This window comes from Mauremys reevesii, linkage group 6, assembly GCF_016161935.1.
Source record: "Mauremys reevesii isolate NIE-2019 linkage group 6, ASM1616193v1, whole genome shotgun sequence".
NCBI classification, from domain to species: domain Eukaryota; kingdom Metazoa; phylum Chordata; order Testudines; family Geoemydidae; genus Mauremys; species Mauremys reevesii.
In genome coordinates, this window is record NC_052628.1 from 96,413,182 (window position 1) to 96,434,866 (window position 21,685).

Here is a 21,685-nt window from a genome sequence, read left to right on the forward strand (position 1 = left end):
AAAAAACATACCACAACCACCGCCCCCCCCCCCCAGCCCTTCTCACTGTCTGCCATCTCTGACAGAAGCATGGAGCCTCCACAGCTTTGCGCTGTTGTCCTAGGCATTGCAAACACAGGATGCACAATCCTCCAGTATGTGCAGAGCCATGAGAGGAACTGAATCAGCAGGAATACAACTGTAATGGAGCATAGCAAGAACCAATTTATGGTTGGTGGTGGCATTGATGAAGCAGCTGCAGATGGTGAAGCACTGTTTCTGGGCCCAAGAATGGTGCATTGACTGGTGGGATTGCATTGTAATGTTTGGGATGATGAACTGTGGCTGCAGAACTTTTGATGCACAAGGCCACATTCGTGGATCTGTCTGTCAAGCTTGCCCCAGCCCTCTAGTGCAGAGACACAAAATATGAGCTGCACTGACAGTGGAGAATCAAGTCGTAATATCACTGTGGAAACTTGCAAGCACAGGAATGCTACTGGTCAATGGGAAATCATTTTGAAGTTGGTAAATCCACTGTGGGGGCTGTTGTCATGCAAGTGTGCAGGGCCATTAATTGTCTCCTCTTACACAGGATTGTGACTCTTGGCAATGTGCAGGACAAAGTGGAAGGATTTGCAGCAGTGAGGTTCCTGAACTGGGGTGGGGTTTTAGACAGCACGCATACCCCTTTTTTGGCAACAGAGCACCTTGCCACAGAATGCATCAACTGCAAGGGCTACATTCATGTCCATTTTACCTACACATACAGCAACCGTGGCTCTCTCAGGTCAGTATGTGTGATTGTGCTTAATGTCCCCCAGGGTGGAGTGGCAGGGGTAGGGATCTGGCCCCTGATGCCATATTGAATGTTCAGCAGAGTGTAGGGAAGTGCTATAATAGAGTTCTCCATAGACTGAAAAGAGAGGCAAGATTGTGTTTGTTAAACCAGTAGGTCCACAAGAGTCTGCAGTTTCTGTTTTTGCTGCCAGAGAAGCCCCGTTATGTCTTGGTGCAACTCTCCTCTTCCTGCTGGGACTGCCTCCTGTCCATTCTTTCCTTCTCCAGGCTGTCTGTAGCGTTCACCCTCCAAGCCCTTTGCTCACAGTCTGATGCAGCACTGGCTTGCAGTATCTCATTGAACATGTCATCCCGAGTCCTCTTCTTTCTCCTCCTTATCTGGCTCGGGCATTCCCAGGTGTAGAGCGGAAACCCCGCAAGGCCATAACAGTAGCAGCTGCAGGTAAAACACCCAAAGACAACATTGTCTGTGAAGTCACAACAGAAAGTGAAAGTTAAGACTCAGAACTCCCTTCCCTTGCTCCCCTGAGATTTTAAACAAGACGTGCTTCTTGACACTTCTGCAGAGTGCTTGTGCATGATGCCATTCACAGCATGAACCATGGAGAGTATGGCCTGCCAGAGACTAAGGAAATAGGGAGGGAATTTCTTGGTTGCATGGAACTGAGGATAGGGCAGTGGAACTGAATACTGGCACCATTTTCCACAGGCAGGGATGATTTTAGTTGATATCTCCTCCTGAGGGTAACAAAGGCGCACAGAGCACAGCTGCTGCTGGCCTTCCAAAGCCACCCGGCCCATATGCTGCTGCTAGCCTGTTTATTGCGATAGTGCCTACTGAAGTTACCGCCAAGTCATGTGGGAAGGTGCCCTACCGTGAAGAAGAAATAAGGTGGCCATCCCTAGAAACCTTTGGGAGAGGATTGCAGAGTACTTTCATGAAAGTTTCATGGAGATTTCTCAGGAGGGTTCAAGCGACGCCCTTGTATACATAAACTGCTCTTCATGCCCCTCCCTTGCCACAGGGGAATGAAAAGAAGAAAACGCTCTCTCTTTTTTTTGGTACCACTATCTCTTGTAGTACAAGTAAATTAATGAAACAGTCGATAGCTGTATCCTGTTAACTTGGGAGTAGCATCGTTACATCACTGTAATTGGGTAGTATATAATTATATTTCCCAAGTTCCTTCCCCTGCATCAGGCTCCCCTATGCTCAACTGCAGGGACTGACTGGACCCTGGTGGAGTCTGAGACAGGTCCTGGCTTGTGGCATAGCAAAACCCCACCACTTGCATGTCCCCCACTCTCCTCCTTGTCATGGCTGTTCATGTCAGGAGTCTTTGGCTTGGGCTCCTCGGAGGTATTCATGGTTGTCTGATGGGGTTTCGGCCAAGTATGGCATGCAACTCTTTGTAAAAGCAGTAGGTCTGCAGCTTATCACCCAGTCGACTGTCGGCCTCCTTGGCCTTCTGGTATGCCTGATACAGTTCCTTTGCTTTCATGTTGCACTGCTACTGGTCCCTGTAGTACCTTCTCCTGCATCTCCTGTGTAACCTGCTTGTAGATGTCCACATCTCTATGGCTGGTCCATAGCTGTGCTTGCACAGCCTCTTCTCGCAGGCCCAGGAGATCCAATATCTCTTGTCTACTCCAAGCTGGAACACGTCTGGAGTATGTAGCTGGATTGTTCTCTGGGAAGTGCAGTTCACAATTGTGACTAGATTGGTCAGTGTAGGCCCTTGTGGGACAGCTGCTGGAGGACTGTTAGGTCAACATAAGTAACTCAGTGTCTACACTCGCACTGTGTCACTGTCAGCACATCGGCCATAGCTCAACGCCGCTTAGGGCAGTGGTGTTACTGTGTTGCTGTAATGGGGCGTTTACATAGGTGGGAGACACATTTAAGTGCAGAACATGTGCAACTAGGTCCATGCAAGCTTATGTCAACCTAACCTTGTAGTGTAGTCCAGGCCTGAAAAGGATCAATGGAGAAATGATCCTGAGCAGTCAAAATGTGAGAGAGAAAGGCAAGTAATCTTGACCGATAGCTTGATAGTCCAAAACCTGGCCCCAAGCATCTGTCTCAGAGTATGTCTATACTACCCGCCGGATCGGTGGGCAGCGATCGATCCAGCGGGCGTTGATTTATCGCGTCTAGTCTAGTGTAAATTCCAGCCCTAATAAACGTACCCGTCTTAACTCTGATCAAGCTAGTGTGCTACAAATAGATCAAAATAGTGTTCTGACCCCCCTCCCCCCCCCCCCCCACACACAAAATAAGTGAAGGGCCATGTTGGAAAATACTAGTTTTTTTTAATCTCTTTCATTGGCAAGGAGGGTTGCTAGAGAGTTTGGCCTTGGGACTTCTTTGGAAAATTAAAGCCCAGGAGCTCAAAGGCTTAGCTCCTAAGTTTTTTCAGGCAGAGAGAATATTCTTGTGATTGTTACTCCATTCTGTCTGGCATAAGGTTAGAACTAGTGCAGCACTGTACTGCATTTGGTACCCCTAAAGAGGACTGGAAGCTGGTCCACCTTTTAACCCAAATCAGTAACCAGCCAAGTCTGGGTATGGACAGTCTTAACTCAGACTTTTTTAGGAGCTACAATACTTGAGTTGCTCCATATTGCTGATTTCACATCTCCCTTAAAGAATTAAAAGGACCAAACCAAACACTAGAGTGAGTCTGAATCCTAACATTGGCTTTTGTATTTCACCGACCTAAGTGTGAGCATCAATGAGCTAGCATTCCTCTGAAGTCATTTCCTGTGATGTGTGTTGCATCCATTTTTATTGTTTCGCGTATACTCTGAACAGACTTTATAACAGCAATAATGTCATTCAGATAATTATATCATAATTGACCTTAGCAATGGACATCCTTGGCTTTTACTGCAGTTTGTGTAACACTTCAGGATGGTCAATTATCTCCATAATTCCCACTTTGTTAGGAATTATTGTTTTAATTATTTCACTTAAAATACATCCTTTTATTAGTGTTATAGAGTTACAGCAGGTAATGGTCACAGTCACAAATGCTTCAAGAGTCACCAGTTTTGTATGGGAGGGTTTGGGGGGTCCTATCATCTCTAGTCATTATTTCTAACACTGGTTTCATTTAATTATCACTTAATTGTTATCCAAGCAAGGTTAGCCATCCAAGAGAGCCAGTTGATGGCAGTCCGAACTATAGGGCTTGTGAAAGGTTGGATAGCCCTTGTGCTTGATCTTACTAGATTGTTTTTCTTCCTTTGTGCTATGTGAGCCATTTATGGTAATTCAAGTAATTTTCAGTGGAAGTTGAGGTTTAAAAGGTTATAGTAATTCTTGGATTTTTCAAGTAATTTGAAGTATTAATTATTACAAGTAGACCGCACATTGATGTTTGCACTGCTACTTGTGTGATATTTATGGTTTTATAAGAGGTTTATATAGCATTCTTTATGATCAATTAATTTGTGCATGGTCAGGGGAGATATTTCAGGCTGTGTCTGGCACCTACATTCCACTGTGACTGGCACCATATAAATATCAGAGGGAATACGCCACCATGAAATTCCTGGAGAGTGTTTGGTCTAGTTTTTTGTGTAGTGTTGCTCAGCACTGTACAAAACATAGTGGGAAATACAGTGCCCAGTGTTTTACAGTTTTGTGCTAAAGATCCAACACTGTATTTGATGTAGTGCTTCTTAAATGAACTAAACGTACATGTCAAAGTGCTAAGCCTTGCTGTTCTTATATCTGTTCAGTAGGTTTGGGTCACCATTTTGCATGTATGAAAAATGAAAATACAGTGCCTTTTTGCTAAAAGAAAAATTAAAACACTACTATCACCAAAGAATGTATTTCCCCACATCTTGTTCAGTTATTAGATGTGAACAAACTCAATACTGCTTAGCGGGAAAATGCTAAGTTTATTGAAGAAAACTGCAGTGTGAAAAGATTTTCTTCCTCTATAAATTTTAATAGTTATTAGGAGGAGGATTCTGGCCCATTAAGTTACAGCTTGCCAAGACATAATGCTAAATCACTTAATTTCTCTAAGCAGCAACCTTGTTCCATCGTCTTTAAAGGAAGCTGTTAGAAGAGCCTGGATGTTTTAATTGAAAAACAGAGCAAAGTCTGACAGCTAAACCGTGCTTTGATGGAGGTTTTTGTGTGCAGCCCTTTAGTCATGGAATCTCCCACAGGATCCCTAGGTGTAGACTCAGGAGAAAGGCTTGTACAGATGCCAGTGTCACTTGTAGACATCTGATGCACAACCACAGTTACATCTAGATAGTTGTCACTTAGTCGTTTGGCTGAACAGGCCATGGCAGTTGTGCTATTTTGTATAAGGGGCAATTTTAGGTTTGTCAACACCATTACAAAATCTCTGCTTAAAATCTGAACTGAGGCTCCATGCAGAAGATCAGAGTTAGGCTGCTATTTCTTGCATCTCACTCTTGAAGTTTAGCCTTGTAGTCCTCTCAGCAACTGGCCCAAAGCCAAGCCTTCATTCCTCTCCAAAACCTGAGGGGCAGGAATTAAAAGGAAGGGTTAGGGGTGTGGGAGAAAGTGAACCGTACCAGCTCAGAAGCTTTTTTTATCTCTAGGTTGTCAGTTCAAATCCAGCCCCGTTCCTAACAGCTTGTTGTAACTGAAGATCCAATTACTCTTTCAGCAGAAGCAATATTAGCCCTTGTGTGTTCTAGTTGCGGAACTGCATTCTGCCTACCTAAACCGTTTGTTCCTCTTAGTTTCAATTGGAAAGTTATTCTTCATTTTCTCCCCTAAAAACTGTCAAGCTTCATGCTGTACCCAAGAATGTGATTGAAACCTTAACTTGTAACCTCATACTCTTGAGCTTCAGCCCAACACCCAAATTTGGAACAGTTAAATAGCCTTAAAGCAGCCTTACAAATTTATAGTCACCCAATCACACATGCAAATTACAGGGATTTTGTTTGGGATTGATGAGAAAGTAAAATCAATTTCTCTTTTCTCATCTCTCGTCATGATCTAAAGGGCAGATGAAACTCTTTGTACCTTGGCTGGAAAATGTTCGTGGCAGTTTAAGAAGTAAGGCAATGTCTACACTGTGGACCCTGTGCCAGCATAGCTCCCTAATGTAGGTGCAGCCTAAGCTAACAGAAGATAATGTTCTTCTGTAGGAATGCCACATCCCCAAATGACATAAGCTGCATAGACAGAAGCACTCTTCCACTGACACAGTTGTCTACACATGAGGGTTTGTCAGCATAGCTACATTGGTCACAGCTGAGGGGTTTTTTTCATGCCCCTATTGAAGTAGCTATGCTGATATAACTTTTAAGTGTAGACCAAGCCTAAGTGTACTGTAATAATCTACTCATAATCTTGTTTTAATATGCAGAAAAGCCTGAATTAGGATAAAAACCTAAGGATAATAATCGCTGTTTGCAGACAAGTCACTTTATACTAATTCAGAAAATTCACTAACTGCACATGCTTTCCTGTTCACAGAACTCTAAATTTAATCTTCACAAATGTGGTGATCAATGTGAAGAAAGTGTGTGGGCTGGGGGAGGATATGTTCACATTTTTACACATATAAACCAATAACTGAAATTTGCATTGTGTAATCTCTAGTAGTATCTATACAGCTGGATTTTTCGTGAAGAAACAAAACTAAACCTTCTCTTGTTGACAATATAAGTTTGTGTCTATCAGTACTATTGCTTACATCTTGTTAGTGCTTCTCTGCGTACCACCAGCCAAAAAGTTCCATTGCATGGGGCTGCCTAGCATTTTTCCACTTTATTATCAAGTCTGATTGGACTTTAAAGCAATTATGCCATTAAACAGTATGCATTGCCCCAGTGCCCAATATGGTGATCATCCTTTAAGTGCTGGTGATAATTAACTACTTTATCATTCTAATAGGGAGCTCTAAATTATAATTTTATTGAGCAGCAAAATCAAGGATTAAAATATCTGCAGTACCAAGGTTAACTATACTGAGAAAAATGAAACCATGTAGCTTCTAATTCATGAAAATAAATATTTCTGTTTAAATAAGTGCAGTAGTTTACTCTGATTCTTTAGACATCATTCTAATTGCAGTTTAGTGATGATGATTTTCTCCTTTTAAAACAAATTACTTTCTATACAGTGAAGTTAAACTATAATGAATTGAACTCAAATTATAAGCTGCCTCCTCCCAATTTTATGAAACGAATATGAATGTAAAGGAGTACTTTTAGTGCTCATATACAATCTTTTGCAAAGGGCCTCCTCTATAGTAAATAATACTAAGTCAATGGGATTTCAGCATTTGCTAATGTGCTTTCCTGAGTATGTTTGTCTTGATGTTGCTTTAGTCATAAACTTCAATAAGGGTTTTGAATGTATGGGGCAGAGCTGAACAAAATATTGTAAATTCCGTCCAGTGAGAAATTTTGACATTTCAGCATTTGTTTTATTCTCAGATTCGGACAAAATGTCAATTTCAGAACTTTGCATGCAACAAAAATTATGAGAAGTTTAAAGTCAAATCTCAAAACATGTTTTGACATTTTCAAATGAATTGAAACACTTTGACACTCCTGAAATCAAAGTGTTACATTTTGGTTTAGTGAAATGACCCGAAACACGTCATTTTGAGGCAGTTCAAAATTAAACTGTATTTTTTTTTCCATAGCAGCACATTGGCTTATGGGAGCTTAGTTCAGGAGCTTGATGCCCCTGTTCTCTCTTATGAAGTTAGCTCCCTGGTTGGACCACATATTTCATGATGCACCCAGAGTCATATGATTCCTATGATGCATCCCTGAGAGGTTGGCCAGAGAGAGCCACATTGTGTTATGGGAAATGCAGTGCTTGAGAGACCTCTGAAGAAAAGAGATAATAGGGCCCATAAGGCAATGCACTGATTGGAGGGGAATGCAACTTTATTAATATTTTATTAAACTCATTTGAAACAAAACATTTTGGGTTAGTTCAACAACATGAAGTTTTCAGATTTGGGTCAGACCAATCAAACAAAATATTTCATAGACATTTTTCTATGGAAAATTTCAAATTTGCATTTTTCATTGGAAAACCATTGACAGAAAATTTATGGCCAACTCTAATATGGGGAATTTTGGTCAAGCATGGCAAGAAGACTTAAACCCTTTGGCAGTGACTACATCAGGCTTTTTTGCTAAAAATTCTCCACCATTGCTATCACTGGTGTAGTTCCACAATTGCTCCTTTGTAAGTGCTCATGTGGAGACAACTTCAGGAAACCTAGCCCAAGTGCTCGTAAGCTGGTCAATATAATGATACTCATAATCCCAGTGACAGCCAGTATCTTGTTTATACCAGTGCTCCAATCATTGCTAGCACTAGTAGAGCTGAATCAGTGTTTGAAATGGTGGGAAATATTAGAGAAATACATTTAAGGTAGACCTCAGTGTTCAGGAATAGGGAAAGCATTCTCTAATATGACTAGAGCATCCACAGTGACCTTCTGTGGTTAAGTATTCTTTTATCCTTATCAAAATTTAATGGTCTAATACAGCAGCTCTCAAACTTCATTGCACCATGACCCCCTTACTACACGACCCTTGGCCCCAGCAAGTCTAACACCAGCTTTGGTGACCCCATTAAAATGGGATTGTGACCCACTTTGGGGTCCTGACCCACAGTTTGAGAACCCCTGGTTTAATAAACTGAAAAAAAAATTCAGCAATAAGGAAAACCACTTTTTAAAAAATATAATTATTAATTTCTGGGCTTGATCTCCATTTTTGTACAAGCATTAAAATAAATGTCTAACTTTGAGAGGAGGGCGCTTAAAAAATCAATATGTTATCTGGGACATAATACAAAGTTAAACAAAAACTGGGCACAGTGCCCAAGGGGTGGGGGTGGGGGAATCCCTTAAAGAATAGACCAAATATCTTGCGTTGGTTTTGGGTTTTTTAGAGAAAATAGGTGGGCAAATAGTCCTCAAGTACTGGCTCAACAGAAACATTTATTTTCCTCATCATTCCTATCAGCTCTGATTCTGCAAAACACTTGAGAGTTAAAGTTAACCATGTGCTAAAGTGCTTTTCAGGATCAAAGCCAGAGTGCTTAGCACCTGGCAGGATCAAGCCCATAAAAAATGAATCGACCTGGCTGTGTCATTTTATATCTTTTTTTGTATTTCACGATATAGACTGTCTCAATTAAATTCTGGGAATACACTATGAGTTAATTTGTGTTCTCTTTCCTGCTTGTAACAGCAGAATAAAGTCATAGGAAGTTAATACTGTACATCAATAGAGAGTTAATGATTTTCCTATCCCACCCAATCCTCCTTTCCCTTAAATGTAGAATGTCATGCTCCAGTAGGTGACTGTCAGTTACAGGTCTGGCTGCACCTTTGTATCCTCTTTCTGGTCTCTGAGTGCACTGTTGTACCCCTCAACTGTTGTACCTTTATACATTTATGTATCAGAGGGGAAACGTGAAATTCCACCTCACTACTTGCCCAGACCCTGGACAACAGTCCACCTGTAGGACCAATTGAACTTGGGCACCTGCAATTCTCTCCTTCAGGAGTCTGTGACCAATGGTATATAGTGACAAAACAGCCTTCTGAAAACCAAAAGTACTCTTTTTGTTTTAACAGTAGGAACAAAGCATTAGAGAGAAGATTTTAAAACAGTCTACACATATGTCTGTCTATCTTCCTTAAAAAGAGACAAGGTAGGTGAGGTAATAAGATAAGTAGATCCCATAAAAAATATTACCTTGCCTACCTTGCCCCTCTCATATCCTGGGACAACATAGCTGAAACAAACTGCAAATATCTTTCCTAAAGGCTTAGCATCCCCTGGCGGTAACCTAGGCAGGCCCACCTTCTTCAGACACCCCCAGCACTCACCCTTGAGCCTGCGTCTCAGCTTTGTTTCCCCAAACAATTATCCCTTCTCTCTTGAGAAAGAGTCCCTTTTAAACCTTGCAATAGTTCCTTTGTTCTTCTGTGTTTCTGAGCTTTGACCCTTCTGGTCAAAACCAGTCCTTTAGGTTGGCTAGAGCTAGAGGTAAAATCATCAAAGCCAATATAGGTCTGGCATTGTTCCTTAACTCTCAAATATTTGCTGAGGGGTGGCTTATCTTGAGTCATTCTTTTCCTTCCTCCTTGTTTTTCCTGGTAGCCTTCTGTATATTTGTAAAGTAAACATCCGAATAACCACGGCAAAAAGTAGTATTCTTAAATTAAGGCTTAGCAGCTCTGTGTCATTTTGAACCTCAACTATTAGTGCTCCAGTAATTGATCATTTTATACAGAAGTATCTACCAATTATTTCATTCAAAGTCCTGTAAGAGTCTGACACATGTGTCCTTCTCACACAGCTGTCTCACATGTGAGACATCAAAGACAATGCTGATCAAATGGATGAAAGCAGCCAATATAATATATAATAATATAAATCTTATTAGTTAGCTATCACTGATTAAAGCTCTGTTATCCATTAGAAGACCTCAAAACCACCTCCACCACCACCTTCAGGTTGTCTGTTGAAAGTCATCAGAAATGAGATTGTGTAAATGTGTGGTCACATTTCCCTTTCTCCCCTCTAATTTCAGAGCTCTTCTGTGTCTCCATCAGCTAGCTTCAGAACAGCAGAGAAGCATAGGAACTCGACAGATTACTCTTCAGATAGCAAAAAGCAGAAAACAGAAGAGAAAGAAATAGCAACTCGTTATGTGAGTAAAACATTTACATGGTGTATTGACAACCTAAGTGTTTTCTGCAGTTGCAGCAACCACATCTTGTTTGTTTGTTTGTTTTTTAAACCATAGGCCAAATAGGAACAGGCCCTGAGCATAAATGTGAGTTGTAGGAGTCCAGCACCTAACAATGTTTGGCCCTGTAAACATACAGAACATCTGCAAGGCAATGTAGCCCATTTACTGGGAATCAGAAGACCTGAGCTCTATCTGGGTTCTTTCTGGGTGACCTTGGACAAGTCACTTAATCTCTTCATGCCCCAATTTCCCCATCTGTAAAACAGGGGTAATGAAATGTAAAGCACTTCTTATATGTAATGTAAAACCTAGGTGGTATTTATTAACAGCTTAAATGAGACCAAAAAAATAGGAAATATTGAATAATATATTAATATTTTTGCTTTTTAAAGAGACAATAATCTTTGGATATTTTTAAAGAATTTTGACTTTATCATTGCAGGACAGTGATGGTGAAAAGAGTGATGATAACTTGGTGGTTGATGTTTCCAATGAGGTATGTGTTATACTGCTTCGTGTACCTTACAATAATTGAGGGTGTCTCTCAAATCTCAGTGTAGGTCAGATGTATACCTTCACAAAGGGGCTTGTAATTGCTAAAGAAATCCAGCTTCATCTTTTTATCAGTTCTAAAATATTTATATCAGTAACACTTCTTCAGAAGAGCTTTTCTCTGCAGTTTATATAGTTAAACAAATAAAATCTTACCTCACCCATCTTAAAGCAGATAGAGCACTGATATTTATGGTGCCTGTGTTCTGTTCCTGCTTTGCCACTGATCTTCTATGTGACCTTGCACAAGACAATTAGCCTTTTATGTGCCTTCAGTTTCCCCACCTGTAACATGAGGAATGTAATTGTTAACTACTTTGATGTCCCGAGCATTATCATTATTTTTATATGGCACTTAGTTAACAACCTGCAATATTAACTGTTACTTATGTTTGTTTTGTTATACATCTAAATTTTAAAATCGTATGAACCAAATCGGTTCTGGTAAAGTGATGCTTCATGTTTTATTTAGAGATCTTCCCCAGAAGTCTGAATTACTGAGGATAGGTGCTTTGTGTTGCTAGAAGATGTTAAACTAACCCATGTTGTTCTTTTATAGGATCCTTCTTCCCCTCGAGGGAGTCCAGCACATTCTCCAAGAGAGAATGGCTTGGACAAGACCCGACTGCTTAAGAAAGATGCACCGATTAGCCCAGCCTCTATTGCATCTTCTAGCAGTACTCCTTCCTCAAAATCCAAAGAACTTAGCCTTGTAAGTGATTTTGAACACTCCTGACCTGAGAGAGTACACAGATGTGCACATCCACCAGATCAAATCTGAATTTCTAATGGGATCTGTAAACTTCACATTGAATATAAAGTTCCGTTAATGTCTACTTTAAAGACACGCAGCAAAATAATGGTTAAAAAGCCCAGAGGCCTTTTTGGGATTAGAAGGGTTTATTAAACTACCAATGTAAAAAGATAATGGATATGCCTGTGTTGTGGTAATTTTTCATGTGGGGAAGGAGAGAAATTCATTCTGAGGATAAAGAAAAAAAAGTACACCTAGGTTCCTTGACACACTTTTTTTGTGCTACAGTTCTATAGTAAATTCAGCTTCCAGCTTGAATACGATTTGATTGTTAGCTTTGTTTGAATGACCAGATAATTTTCATTTTCTGTCTGTCATTTACAAAAGTCTTCCTTGACTTGTGTCACAAACCACAAAGCAAAACAAGGTTGCTTGCAAGTATGTGTGTGTGTGTGTGGGGGGGGGGGGGCGGCCCTTCTTTCCCTTTCTTTTGGTGACCGTAGTTTATCGCATTCCTGCACATCTACCAATGTGATATGTGCCAGCAGTGCCCCTCTGCCATGTACATTGGCCAAACCGGACAGTCTTTACACAGAAGAATAAATGGACACAAATCTGATATCAGGAATCATAACATTCAAAAAACAGGAGAACACTTCAATCTCTCTGGTCACTCAATAACAGACCTCAAAGTGGCAATTCTTCAACAACAAAAACTTCAAAAACAGACTGCAACGCAGAACTGGAATTAACTTGCAAACTGGATACCATCAGATTAGGCCTGAATAAAGACTGGGAGTGGTTGGGTTATTACAAAATCTAAACTTAATTTCCCCAATACTAATTTCTCCCTACTGTTACTCATACCTTCTTGTCAGCTGTCTGTAATGGGCCACTCTCTTACTGCTTCAAACCTTATTTTTCCTCCCTTGGTATCCTGTTGTTAATTGATCTAACACTTGGTAAAGCAACCCCCCTCCTTTCATGTATTTATCTTTGCTCCTGTATTTTTCACTTCATACATCTGATGAAGTGGTTTCTAGCCCACGAGAGCTTATGCCCAAATAAATTTGCTAGTCTCTAAGGTGCCACAAGGACTCGTTTTTTGTTTGTTTTTTGTTTTTTTTGCTGATACAGACTAACACAGCTACCACTGAAACCTAAACTGCACTGTAACTCTTCCTGCAATTCTCGACATATCAGTACACTTCCACTTCTCACGTTGTTATTTAAAGCAGTTCTATAGTGAATTTAGTGCTCAAGAGAGGTGCTGGAGTGACCGGTTTAAACACAGAAGTTTGCTGTTTGTCCACCAAACAGGCATACAACAACAGTGCCAGTGCAAGATTCCTCACACTACCCCCATCATTGTGCCTCAACCCTGTTTTATAGGGATCACAGCTAGGGTGAGTCGACTATTTCAGTCTGCTTGTCTGTCTGATTTTTGGGCCTCTCACTGTCAAGAAAGGTGCTAATCATGATGTGGACACATGTCCACCAGGCAGGGCTGCGCAGGGGGGGCGGGGCAAGTGGGGGCAATTTGCCCCAGGCCCCTCAGGGGCCCCGTGAGCCCTGGCCCGGCGGCAGGCCGGGTCCTCGGTGGCATTTGGGCAGCAGGGGGCCCTTCAGTGCTGCCGAAGACGCAGAGCGACTGAAGGGCCCCCCACCACCGAAATGCCGCTGAAGACCTGGACCGCCGCCGGGTGAGTACAAGCGCCACAGCTCCCCCTTTTGCCCCAGGCCCCTTGAATCCTCTGGGCAGCCCTGCCATGAGGAGCAGATTGAGACCACCAACAGGTTTCACATATGCTGCTAATATGATTGTCAGATGGTAATGATTTTCAGTCATTGACCTCATCCTGAATCACATCAGTGACCTAAAGGAGAAAAGCTGTGAATCCTAGTGTTAATTCCTATGATCTCCCTTCCCTTTTAAGTCACTCTGCATGCTTCTTTCCATTGCCAGTGCTGAGCATTAAAAATTGAAAACTAGGTTTCACTAATCAAACCACATTTTGTCATCTACAATATCTTGTATATGAAGCCAAAAAGTAAAATAACTGTCTTTCATTGTCTCTCTTGATATTAGAATGAGAAATCTACCACTCCTGTGTCTAAGTCAAATACCCCAACTCCACGGACTGATGCTCCAACTCCAGGCAGCAATTCTACTCCTGGATTAAGGACCGTGCCTGGCAAACCACCGGGAGTCGACCCATTAGGTTAGTAACAATTGGCCTATGGAAAAGCATCTAACTTTTCGGTCCTTTACGACACTGCATTCTGTGTCTTCTGTTTGTCGTTTTCTTCCTTGAAGTGCTGAGCATCACTTATACCTGTTTAAATTGAGCACTATTCCCTCAACAGCTTCCAGTCTAAGGACCCCGATGGCGGTACCATGTCCCTATCCTGCTCCCTTTGGAATTGTGCCACATGCTGGAATGAATGGGGAGCTGACCAGTCCAGGAGCTGCGTATGCTGGGCTGCATAATATTTCCCCTCAAATGAGTGCAGCAGCTGCAGCAGCAGCAGCGGCAGCAGCTTACGGGAGGTCTCCAGTGGTAAGTGTTTGCCCCAGGGGATGCGAATATGTTTGGAGTTGGAGGGGTTGAGGGTGGGTCCTGTTAAAGACATGCAGGGTTAAATCTAGTTCAGCCTATTCCTAATTTGGGGAATATGTTGTGCGAAGAGGTAAACGAAACTCATGTTCGCTGAATACGTCTTTTTGTTCTGTTTGGGGAAAACTTCAGGTTGGTTTTGATCCACATCATCACATGCGAGTCCCAGGCATCCCTCCCAATCTGACGGGCATCCCAGGAGGAAAACCGTGAGTTTTAAACACTAAACTTATGAAGTTAATCATTTACCGAAGTAGTGTTCCCTTGCTGGCTAGATTTCCCCTGGGCTACTGAATACTATTGCATGAATAGAAGTAAGTTTAGGATTGAGGGGGTAGAGAGCATGGTTTAATCCTTGTTTTTTTTATTTTAAAAGCTTGTTTGGAGATTTCTTTTAAAATCTGCTACCAGCCAGGAGGTATCAGATGGCATAGAGCAACTGTGGTGGGGAGAGGGGGCTCCTTTGCTAAGTGTGAAGTAGGGGACCCATCTCTGTATAGAAATACAAACTGTAAAGGGATCTCTGATATACATCTCTGCTGTACTGTGTTTCTCAACTTAAAAATAATTCCATTGGGCATGAAAGCCTTGCAATCACTTGCAAACTTATTAGATGCTATAAACAGCAGTGTGCAGGGAAAGGAACGCTGAAATGTTTTGTATGATTGAAAATACTGAAAAGAATTATGGTTTCATAATGTTCAAATTCATCCTTGATGGAACTCACCAGAAAAGGTGACCTACTCTAAGAGGATTTGCTTGCTGTGTAATTCTTTTTCCGGGCTCGCAAACTCCCCACTCACATGCCTCTTGAGTTAGAGGGAGGGGAAAAAAATAGTGATGCAAATCATATTGATCTAGGTTTTATTTGAAGGGCCTCAAGTTCCACTTCCTTTGTGACACTTAAAAGAAAAATAGACTAGCTAAAAATGAAGAGGTTGAGGGATATTTGGGTATAGTTGATGTAACTTGATTTTAAATATATAAAAGTTGTGCATACTATGATTGTATCCCTTTCTCCCAATGTTACTTGTTATCTTAAGCTGTCTTCTGCCAGCTGCTATGTGTTGATGTACCTGCACCTACATAGAGCCAGGATAACTTCATTGGGGCTCCATGCAGGCTCCGGAGTTGGCACAGGGGGCAATCCCGTGGGCCGGATCCAAAGCTCGTGGGCTGTAGTTTGCCCACCCCTGTTCAAAATAGTGCCTATAGAAATCTGGTAGTGGAAACCAAATCTACTTAAATTAGGAAGTTTGTATCTTTTAAGTGCAACAAGCAAAAAAATCTGCCTGAGCTTTTCTTGAATGTGTTTAGTGTCATAAAGTGAAGCGTCAATTTGTTACTCAGGCCTGCCGAAACAAGAAAAGGGAGAAAATAGGATGCAGAAATAGTGAAAAGTCTGTGGTTATGAGTATAAAAAAGAGAAAACTGGAGATCATGTAAATATAGTTGAATTTTTATACTGCTGAAAAAGCTGCTGTAATATTAGCACATTGTGTAACTTAAATAACAAATAAAATGGTTGGATTTTAAAGGCTGCCTTTTTAAACTAACAATTTCAGTGCAATAACTAAAGCAAGTCTCCTCCAAATGATATTTCTGTGAGCTATTTTCATATCTCTACTATTACAACTGTGTGGGTTTTTTTTCATCAGTACTACCATGAATTAGGTAGACTTTTTGGAAATTAACCCTCTATTAACCATACATTTATGTGTATAGAGGAGTCGTCTAATAAAGTTTGTATTCAGTAATATATGCTCTTTAATACGTCACATCTTAAAACAAAACAGCTTCACAAGCCAAGTGATCTCCATAGAAAACATTTGGAGATGAAGTTGTTGATAGCTTATTCACAGGTGGCATAACTGGCAGTCACACAACACATTCTTTCTCAGTGAGAGTCCTGATTCCAGCAAAAGGAATTGGGATTTGTGCTTGTCATATCAGTGCAACAACAACAACAACAACAAATTACTTGCACATTTTTGCTGTACTGCCATTTCAGGAATTGTGCCTAAAAACCTTTAACTCCTTGGTGTCATTGGTTTCAATCCTTCTATTGATAGAGTGCTGTAAAATATAATATAAGCTTTTAAGATATGTGCACCCCACCGTTCAGTTCAGTGAAAGCCAGGCAATGAAGTAATCCCATACTGTCTTGAGGGTTCATATTCATAAATGAAATGAAAGCCTCTAAAGGAATAGTCACCTATCTATCCTCTTGGGCTTCCCTACTTCTGCTATGTTTGTATATCAAATCGCATACCAAATCTCAGATTCAGTCACATGCAAACTTAAGGTTGGAAATGATAGCTTCACATATCTCTACTCACTCCAGAAATCAGAACCACATGGCTTGAGTCCTAAAAAGCTGTTTGGTCTGTGTCTGGATAACTTTCCTTGTGGAGATGACTAAAACCAACATTTTCAAAACTGGATGCCTAATGATAGGTGACTAAATCCATATTTAGATAGCTAATAACTTCAAGACTTCAGAAGTACTGAGTTCTCCTGGCTACTGTTAACGTAAATGGAAGTTGAGGGTGTGCAGTAAGTACCCCTGAAAATCTGACCATTGCATTAGGTACCTTACTGTGGTGTTAAATGCCAAAATGTACACAGCCAAGTTTGAAAATATTGGCCTATGTATCTTGTTCTTTCTTAAATAGATGCGAGAGATAACTCGTTAAATCACTTTCCTCTTCTCCTTTTCTCAGCGCTTATTCATTTCATGTAAGTGCAGATGGTCAGATGCAGCCTGTACCTTTCCCTCCTGATGCCCTCATTGGACCAGGAATTCCTCGCCATGCTCGTCAGATCAACACTCTGAATCACGGGGAAGTAGTGTGTGCAGTTACCATCAGCAACCCCACAAGACACGTGTATACTGGTGGAAAGGGATGTGTCAAAGTCTGGGACATCAGCCACCCAGGGAACAAGAGCCCTGTCTCTCAGCTAGACTGCCTTGTAAGTGAACATCTAGGAATGAAAATGAAGCTTGATCAGATGAGGAGGGGGTAGAAGAAAGCAGTTTAGAAACTATTCAGATTTTGCAAGAGTCATATGATAGCGTTAAGATATGGGTTACGATGATCAATTAGTATCATAAGCATTGAGAACCAGCTCCTCAGCTGGTGCTGATTGGCGAGCTTCATTCAGGTTCTTTTTATTATTGCGTGTACTGCTAAGTTGTTCATTTCTGGTGTGTTTGTTATAATACACATGCTTTTTCCCCCTGACAAACCAAAATCCCCTAAAACTATATGGGCAAGAGGCAAGATCAAAAATAGTGCTGTAGATGCTGTCTATAAACTTTGACATTATGGGTGTGTGTTTAAGCCTTATATCCTTTCATGTGCTAAAAATTACTTGCAGACTCGTATTCTAATATATGGTCCATGTATGTGTGTATTCTGACAGTTTAAAAATCTCCCTAAATTATTACTGGGATCAGCAAATTATTTGCATGTGCTAACAAGATGCACCATTATTGGCAACTTTTCTCTTGTCATTTACTGTTCTTGATGAGATGTTGTAATTGCTGCTACATCAAAACTGTGCAGAACGTGTGACTCTAATACCTCCTTGGTGGCAGCAGGGCTTATTAAAATGGGAGGCAGAGGTATGTCAGAATTTGGTACACCCAGTCATCAAGGGGTTAATGTACTGAAATGAGCAGAGTATAAAAATGAAACCTTTTATAAAAGCTGTCAAATGCAGGAACATTGAAGTGTTTGGAGTTGGGTGCAGGTCTTTGCATTTTGATGCTAATTAAGATTAAATAGCTCTCACTACTGAATTTTGTAGATCAAGTTTAAGTATTTCCCTGATGTCGTGTAATTTTCTGGCATTAATACACTTTATCATTGTCATAAGTGTAACTGGCTCATTAAAACCAGGAGGGAATACAATACTTTTATGGATTTCTGCTCTCATGTTAATGCTGTTTTTCTTTCCTCATGAGTAATCTCGTGATGGCTTCTGTCTCCACAGAACAGAGATAACTACATCCGTTCCTGCAGATTGCTTCCAGACGGCCGCACCCTGATTGTCGGTGGGGAAGCCAGCACGTTATCCATTTGGGACCTGGCAGCTCCTACCCCACGTATAAAAGCAGAGCTGACATCTTCTGCCCCAGCCTGCTACGCTCTGGCTATCAGCCCCGATTCCAAGGTCTGCTTCTCCTGCTGTAGCGATGGGAACATTGCAGTGTGGGATCTGCACAACCAGACATTAGTCAGGTAGGTCAACAGAACTGGATTGTCAGGTTGTGAAGAATTAATTAACAATAGCATGTACATTCTCCCTTAATTTTTCTTTAATGTGCTCTTTTCTTAATTATCAGCTTAACTGTTTCAGTATTTTGTTGTTAAGGAGCCAGGATAATAAAATCTTGATTAAAAACTACATCCTTATTTATAGTTTTAGAGGGTTTTATAACGGCAAACTTTACAGTTCTGTTCTAATGCTGCTAGATTGGGGTCTGATGGCTGCTTAGAGTAAAACCAGCTTGTGTTGATGTTGCTAAGATTCTCTGAGGTTCCTATAAAACGTGGAGTAGTTTGATATTGCGTAATACATTGCACACAACCACACCTCTTTGATCTGTGCTCAGTGTTTGTATTCCAAGTAAGGATGGGCCTGAATCACCACATTCAGATCTGGTTTTGGACAGCACAAATTTTGGGGGTTTTCAGATGCACGTGTTTGGTTATTTCTCATCCCCAGGGTAAAGCATCTTAAGTGGCACCCAATAATACAGATCTACATTATAAAGCATTGTAGGAATACATGTAAAAGATGGGCTTTTATCAGGTGGTCTGATGAACCCACTGAGACTGTTCTCTATTAAAGCCTGTGTAAGTAAGTGATTGTAGATGATTTTTAGAGCCAGTAAATTTAGAATGATATGCTAAATTCCTCCCAGGAAGATGTGACATTCCCAGTACCTGATGTGATTTCACAGTCTCAGGCAGAGATCCCCAAATCTGAACCTTAAAACATACCATATATACTCATTCATTAGCCCATTCATTTATAAGCTGACCCCCTCCCCACCTGCAGATGGTAGGTAAAAGTGGCAAAAACTGTGTGACCTTTTCATTAGCCGACCCTATATTTCAGAGGTTAGCAAACTTTGGCTCCGAGCCCATCAGGGTAAGCTGCTGGCAGGCCAGGATGTTTTGTTTGCCTGAAGCATCCACAAGCATGGAGCCTCTTGGCTCCCAGTGGCTGCGGTTTGCCATTCCCAGTGGGAGCTGCAAGAAGCAGTACAGGCCGAGGGATGTGCCGGCCGCCACTTCCTGTGGTTCCCATTGGCTGGGTATGGCAAACCGCAGCCATTGGGAACTGAGGGGCTCCGTGCCTGCAAACACTCCAGGTAAACAAAATGTCCCGGCCTACTAGCAGCTTACCCCGACGGGCTGGGAGCCAAAGTTTGCCAACCCCGATCTACAATGACAATGGATTAGATACTCAATTCAATAGAGCTTAAAATCGTCAATTGTTGGTGTAGACCCATTGATAAGCCAACCCCTGCTCTTTGATTCTTCACTTTTTTACCGAAAATTTCGGCTTATGAACAAGTATATATGGTGTTAGATTTTTTTTTTTTTTTTTGACTAGGCTGATTATTTGATGCATTCCACACACCGTTCATTTGGTTATCTACACATTCAGAATAAATTCAAGTCACTCTACTAAAATATGGTTTTGCTACGTTTTAATAACTAGAGTGATTAAAGGAAATAAACCAAAACTAGCATTATCTGCACGGAAAAATGAAGATGGATCAAAACCATTCTACCATTAGTGTGTGCATGTGTTTTCTTTTGACATTTTCAGACAATTCCAGGGCCACACAGATGGAGCCAGCTGTATTGACATTTCTAATGATGGTACCAAGCTCTGGACGGGAGGTTTGGACAATACCGTCAGATCCTGGGACCTCAGAGAAGGAAGACAGCTACAACAGCATGATTTCACATCACAGGTTCACTCTCAGAAGCTTTGACATGTTAGAGAAATCCATAGTGGCTTTATAAAATGAGCACATTTTTAAAAAAGCAGACTTGAAGAAGAGCTCCTAGAATTTTTTCACTTAGTCTCTTGCACTGTTTTTAATATGGCAGCTAAACATTTTTTCTAGATTTTGGCTCTCAGTTTGACCGATCAGTATTTTTCCCACAAGAACAGCAGAGAGCCCTATTTAAGAAGGGGATTTGCCAGATTAAAGTATTCCTATCTAACCAGTTTTCAGTTCTGTAGATCTTAGTTCAAAAGAGATTTTTACAAAAATATTTCTAATGCTGTTGGATGGGCTAGGACAGTAACTTCTATAGCTTGTTTCAATGCTTTACTATTACAGTTCAAAATGAGTTGCATTTACATGAACTAATTTGTCTTGATTACTATAGTAAATGATTAGCATCTTTTAAAACTTGTGTAGCAGCCCAAAATGTAGCTCACATTTTGTGAACAGTGATAACTATGTAGCAGGAATTAGCTCTGACTATTTCAAGCTCCTCCTTTGACTGAAGCATGTGCTGTGTTAATTCCAGATCTTCTCACTGGGTTATTGTCCAACTGGTGAATGGTTGGCAGTAGGAATGGAGAACAGTAATGTTGAGGTGTTGCATGTTACTAAACCAGACAAGTATCAACTGCATCTTCACGAGAGCTGTGTGTTGTCACTCAAATTTGCTCACTGTGGTAAGCTACAACATCTATGCCAGTATTTTCTCTCCTAACAAATCTCTTTTCAATAAAAACAAGGAAATGTAAAACCAGACATTCAATGTAATATTAAAATTAAACTTTTTTCTGTATGATTTATTTTTAATACAAATGACTTGTAGTGAAATACCTTAATCTAGCCACATGTAACTTTGACTGTTCTCTGGATAATTTTTTCATTAATGTGAATTGATCATTTTTCTGCATAATCCAGAGGTTTTGTGCATGCGTTCATTGAAAATGTAACATAATTATAAAAAAAAATTTAAAAATCTGATTTTAGGCAAATGGTTTGTAAGCACTGGAAAAGATAATCTTCTTAATGCCTGGAGAACACCTTATGGAGCCAGCATATTCCAGGTAATAATCTCCTAAAAGCTGTTTTCCACATTACAGTACAATAGAGGTGCACTTTCCAAGGTCCATCATTAACTTAAGGAGTTTTTAAATGGGTGTTCTTTTAAGACTTTTAAGACTTTGTCTGTTATAATGAGG

The 21,685-nt window shown here is 40.8% G+C and overlaps 1 protein-coding gene across 7 annotated transcripts in view; it reads left to right on the forward strand.

The window, feature by feature from the left end:
- The window catches only part of TLE4 (TLE family member 4, transcriptional corepressor), a 115,431-nt gene that overhangs the window by 91,015 nt on the left and 2,731 nt on the right, over nt 1–21,685 (forward strand). For 4 of the 7 annotated variants that reach the window (XM_039544235.1, XM_039544237.1, XM_039544236.1 and 1 more), the window contains 12 exons: nt 575–769; nt 10,364–10,483; nt 10,968–11,021; nt 11,637–11,789; nt 13,921–14,053; nt 14,199–14,392; nt 14,582–14,658; nt 17,173–17,422; nt 18,449–18,696; nt 20,300–20,447; nt 21,016–21,166; nt 21,474–21,550. In XM_039544235.1, coding sequence (XP_039400169.1) covers nt 575–769; nt 10,364–10,483; nt 10,968–11,021; nt 11,637–11,789; nt 13,921–14,053; nt 14,199–14,392; nt 14,582–14,658; nt 17,173–17,422; nt 18,449–18,696; nt 20,300–20,447; nt 21,016–21,166; nt 21,474–21,550 — 1,800 coding nt within the window. The remainder of the gene's footprint in view (nt 1–574; nt 770–10,363; nt 10,484–10,967; nt 11,022–11,636; nt 11,790–13,920; nt 14,054–14,198; nt 14,393–14,581; nt 14,659–17,172; nt 17,423–18,448; nt 18,697–20,299; nt 20,448–21,015; nt 21,167–21,473; nt 21,551–21,685) is intronic. The other 3 variants (XM_039544241.1, XM_039544238.1, XM_039544240.1) reach the window with 1 other exon arrangement.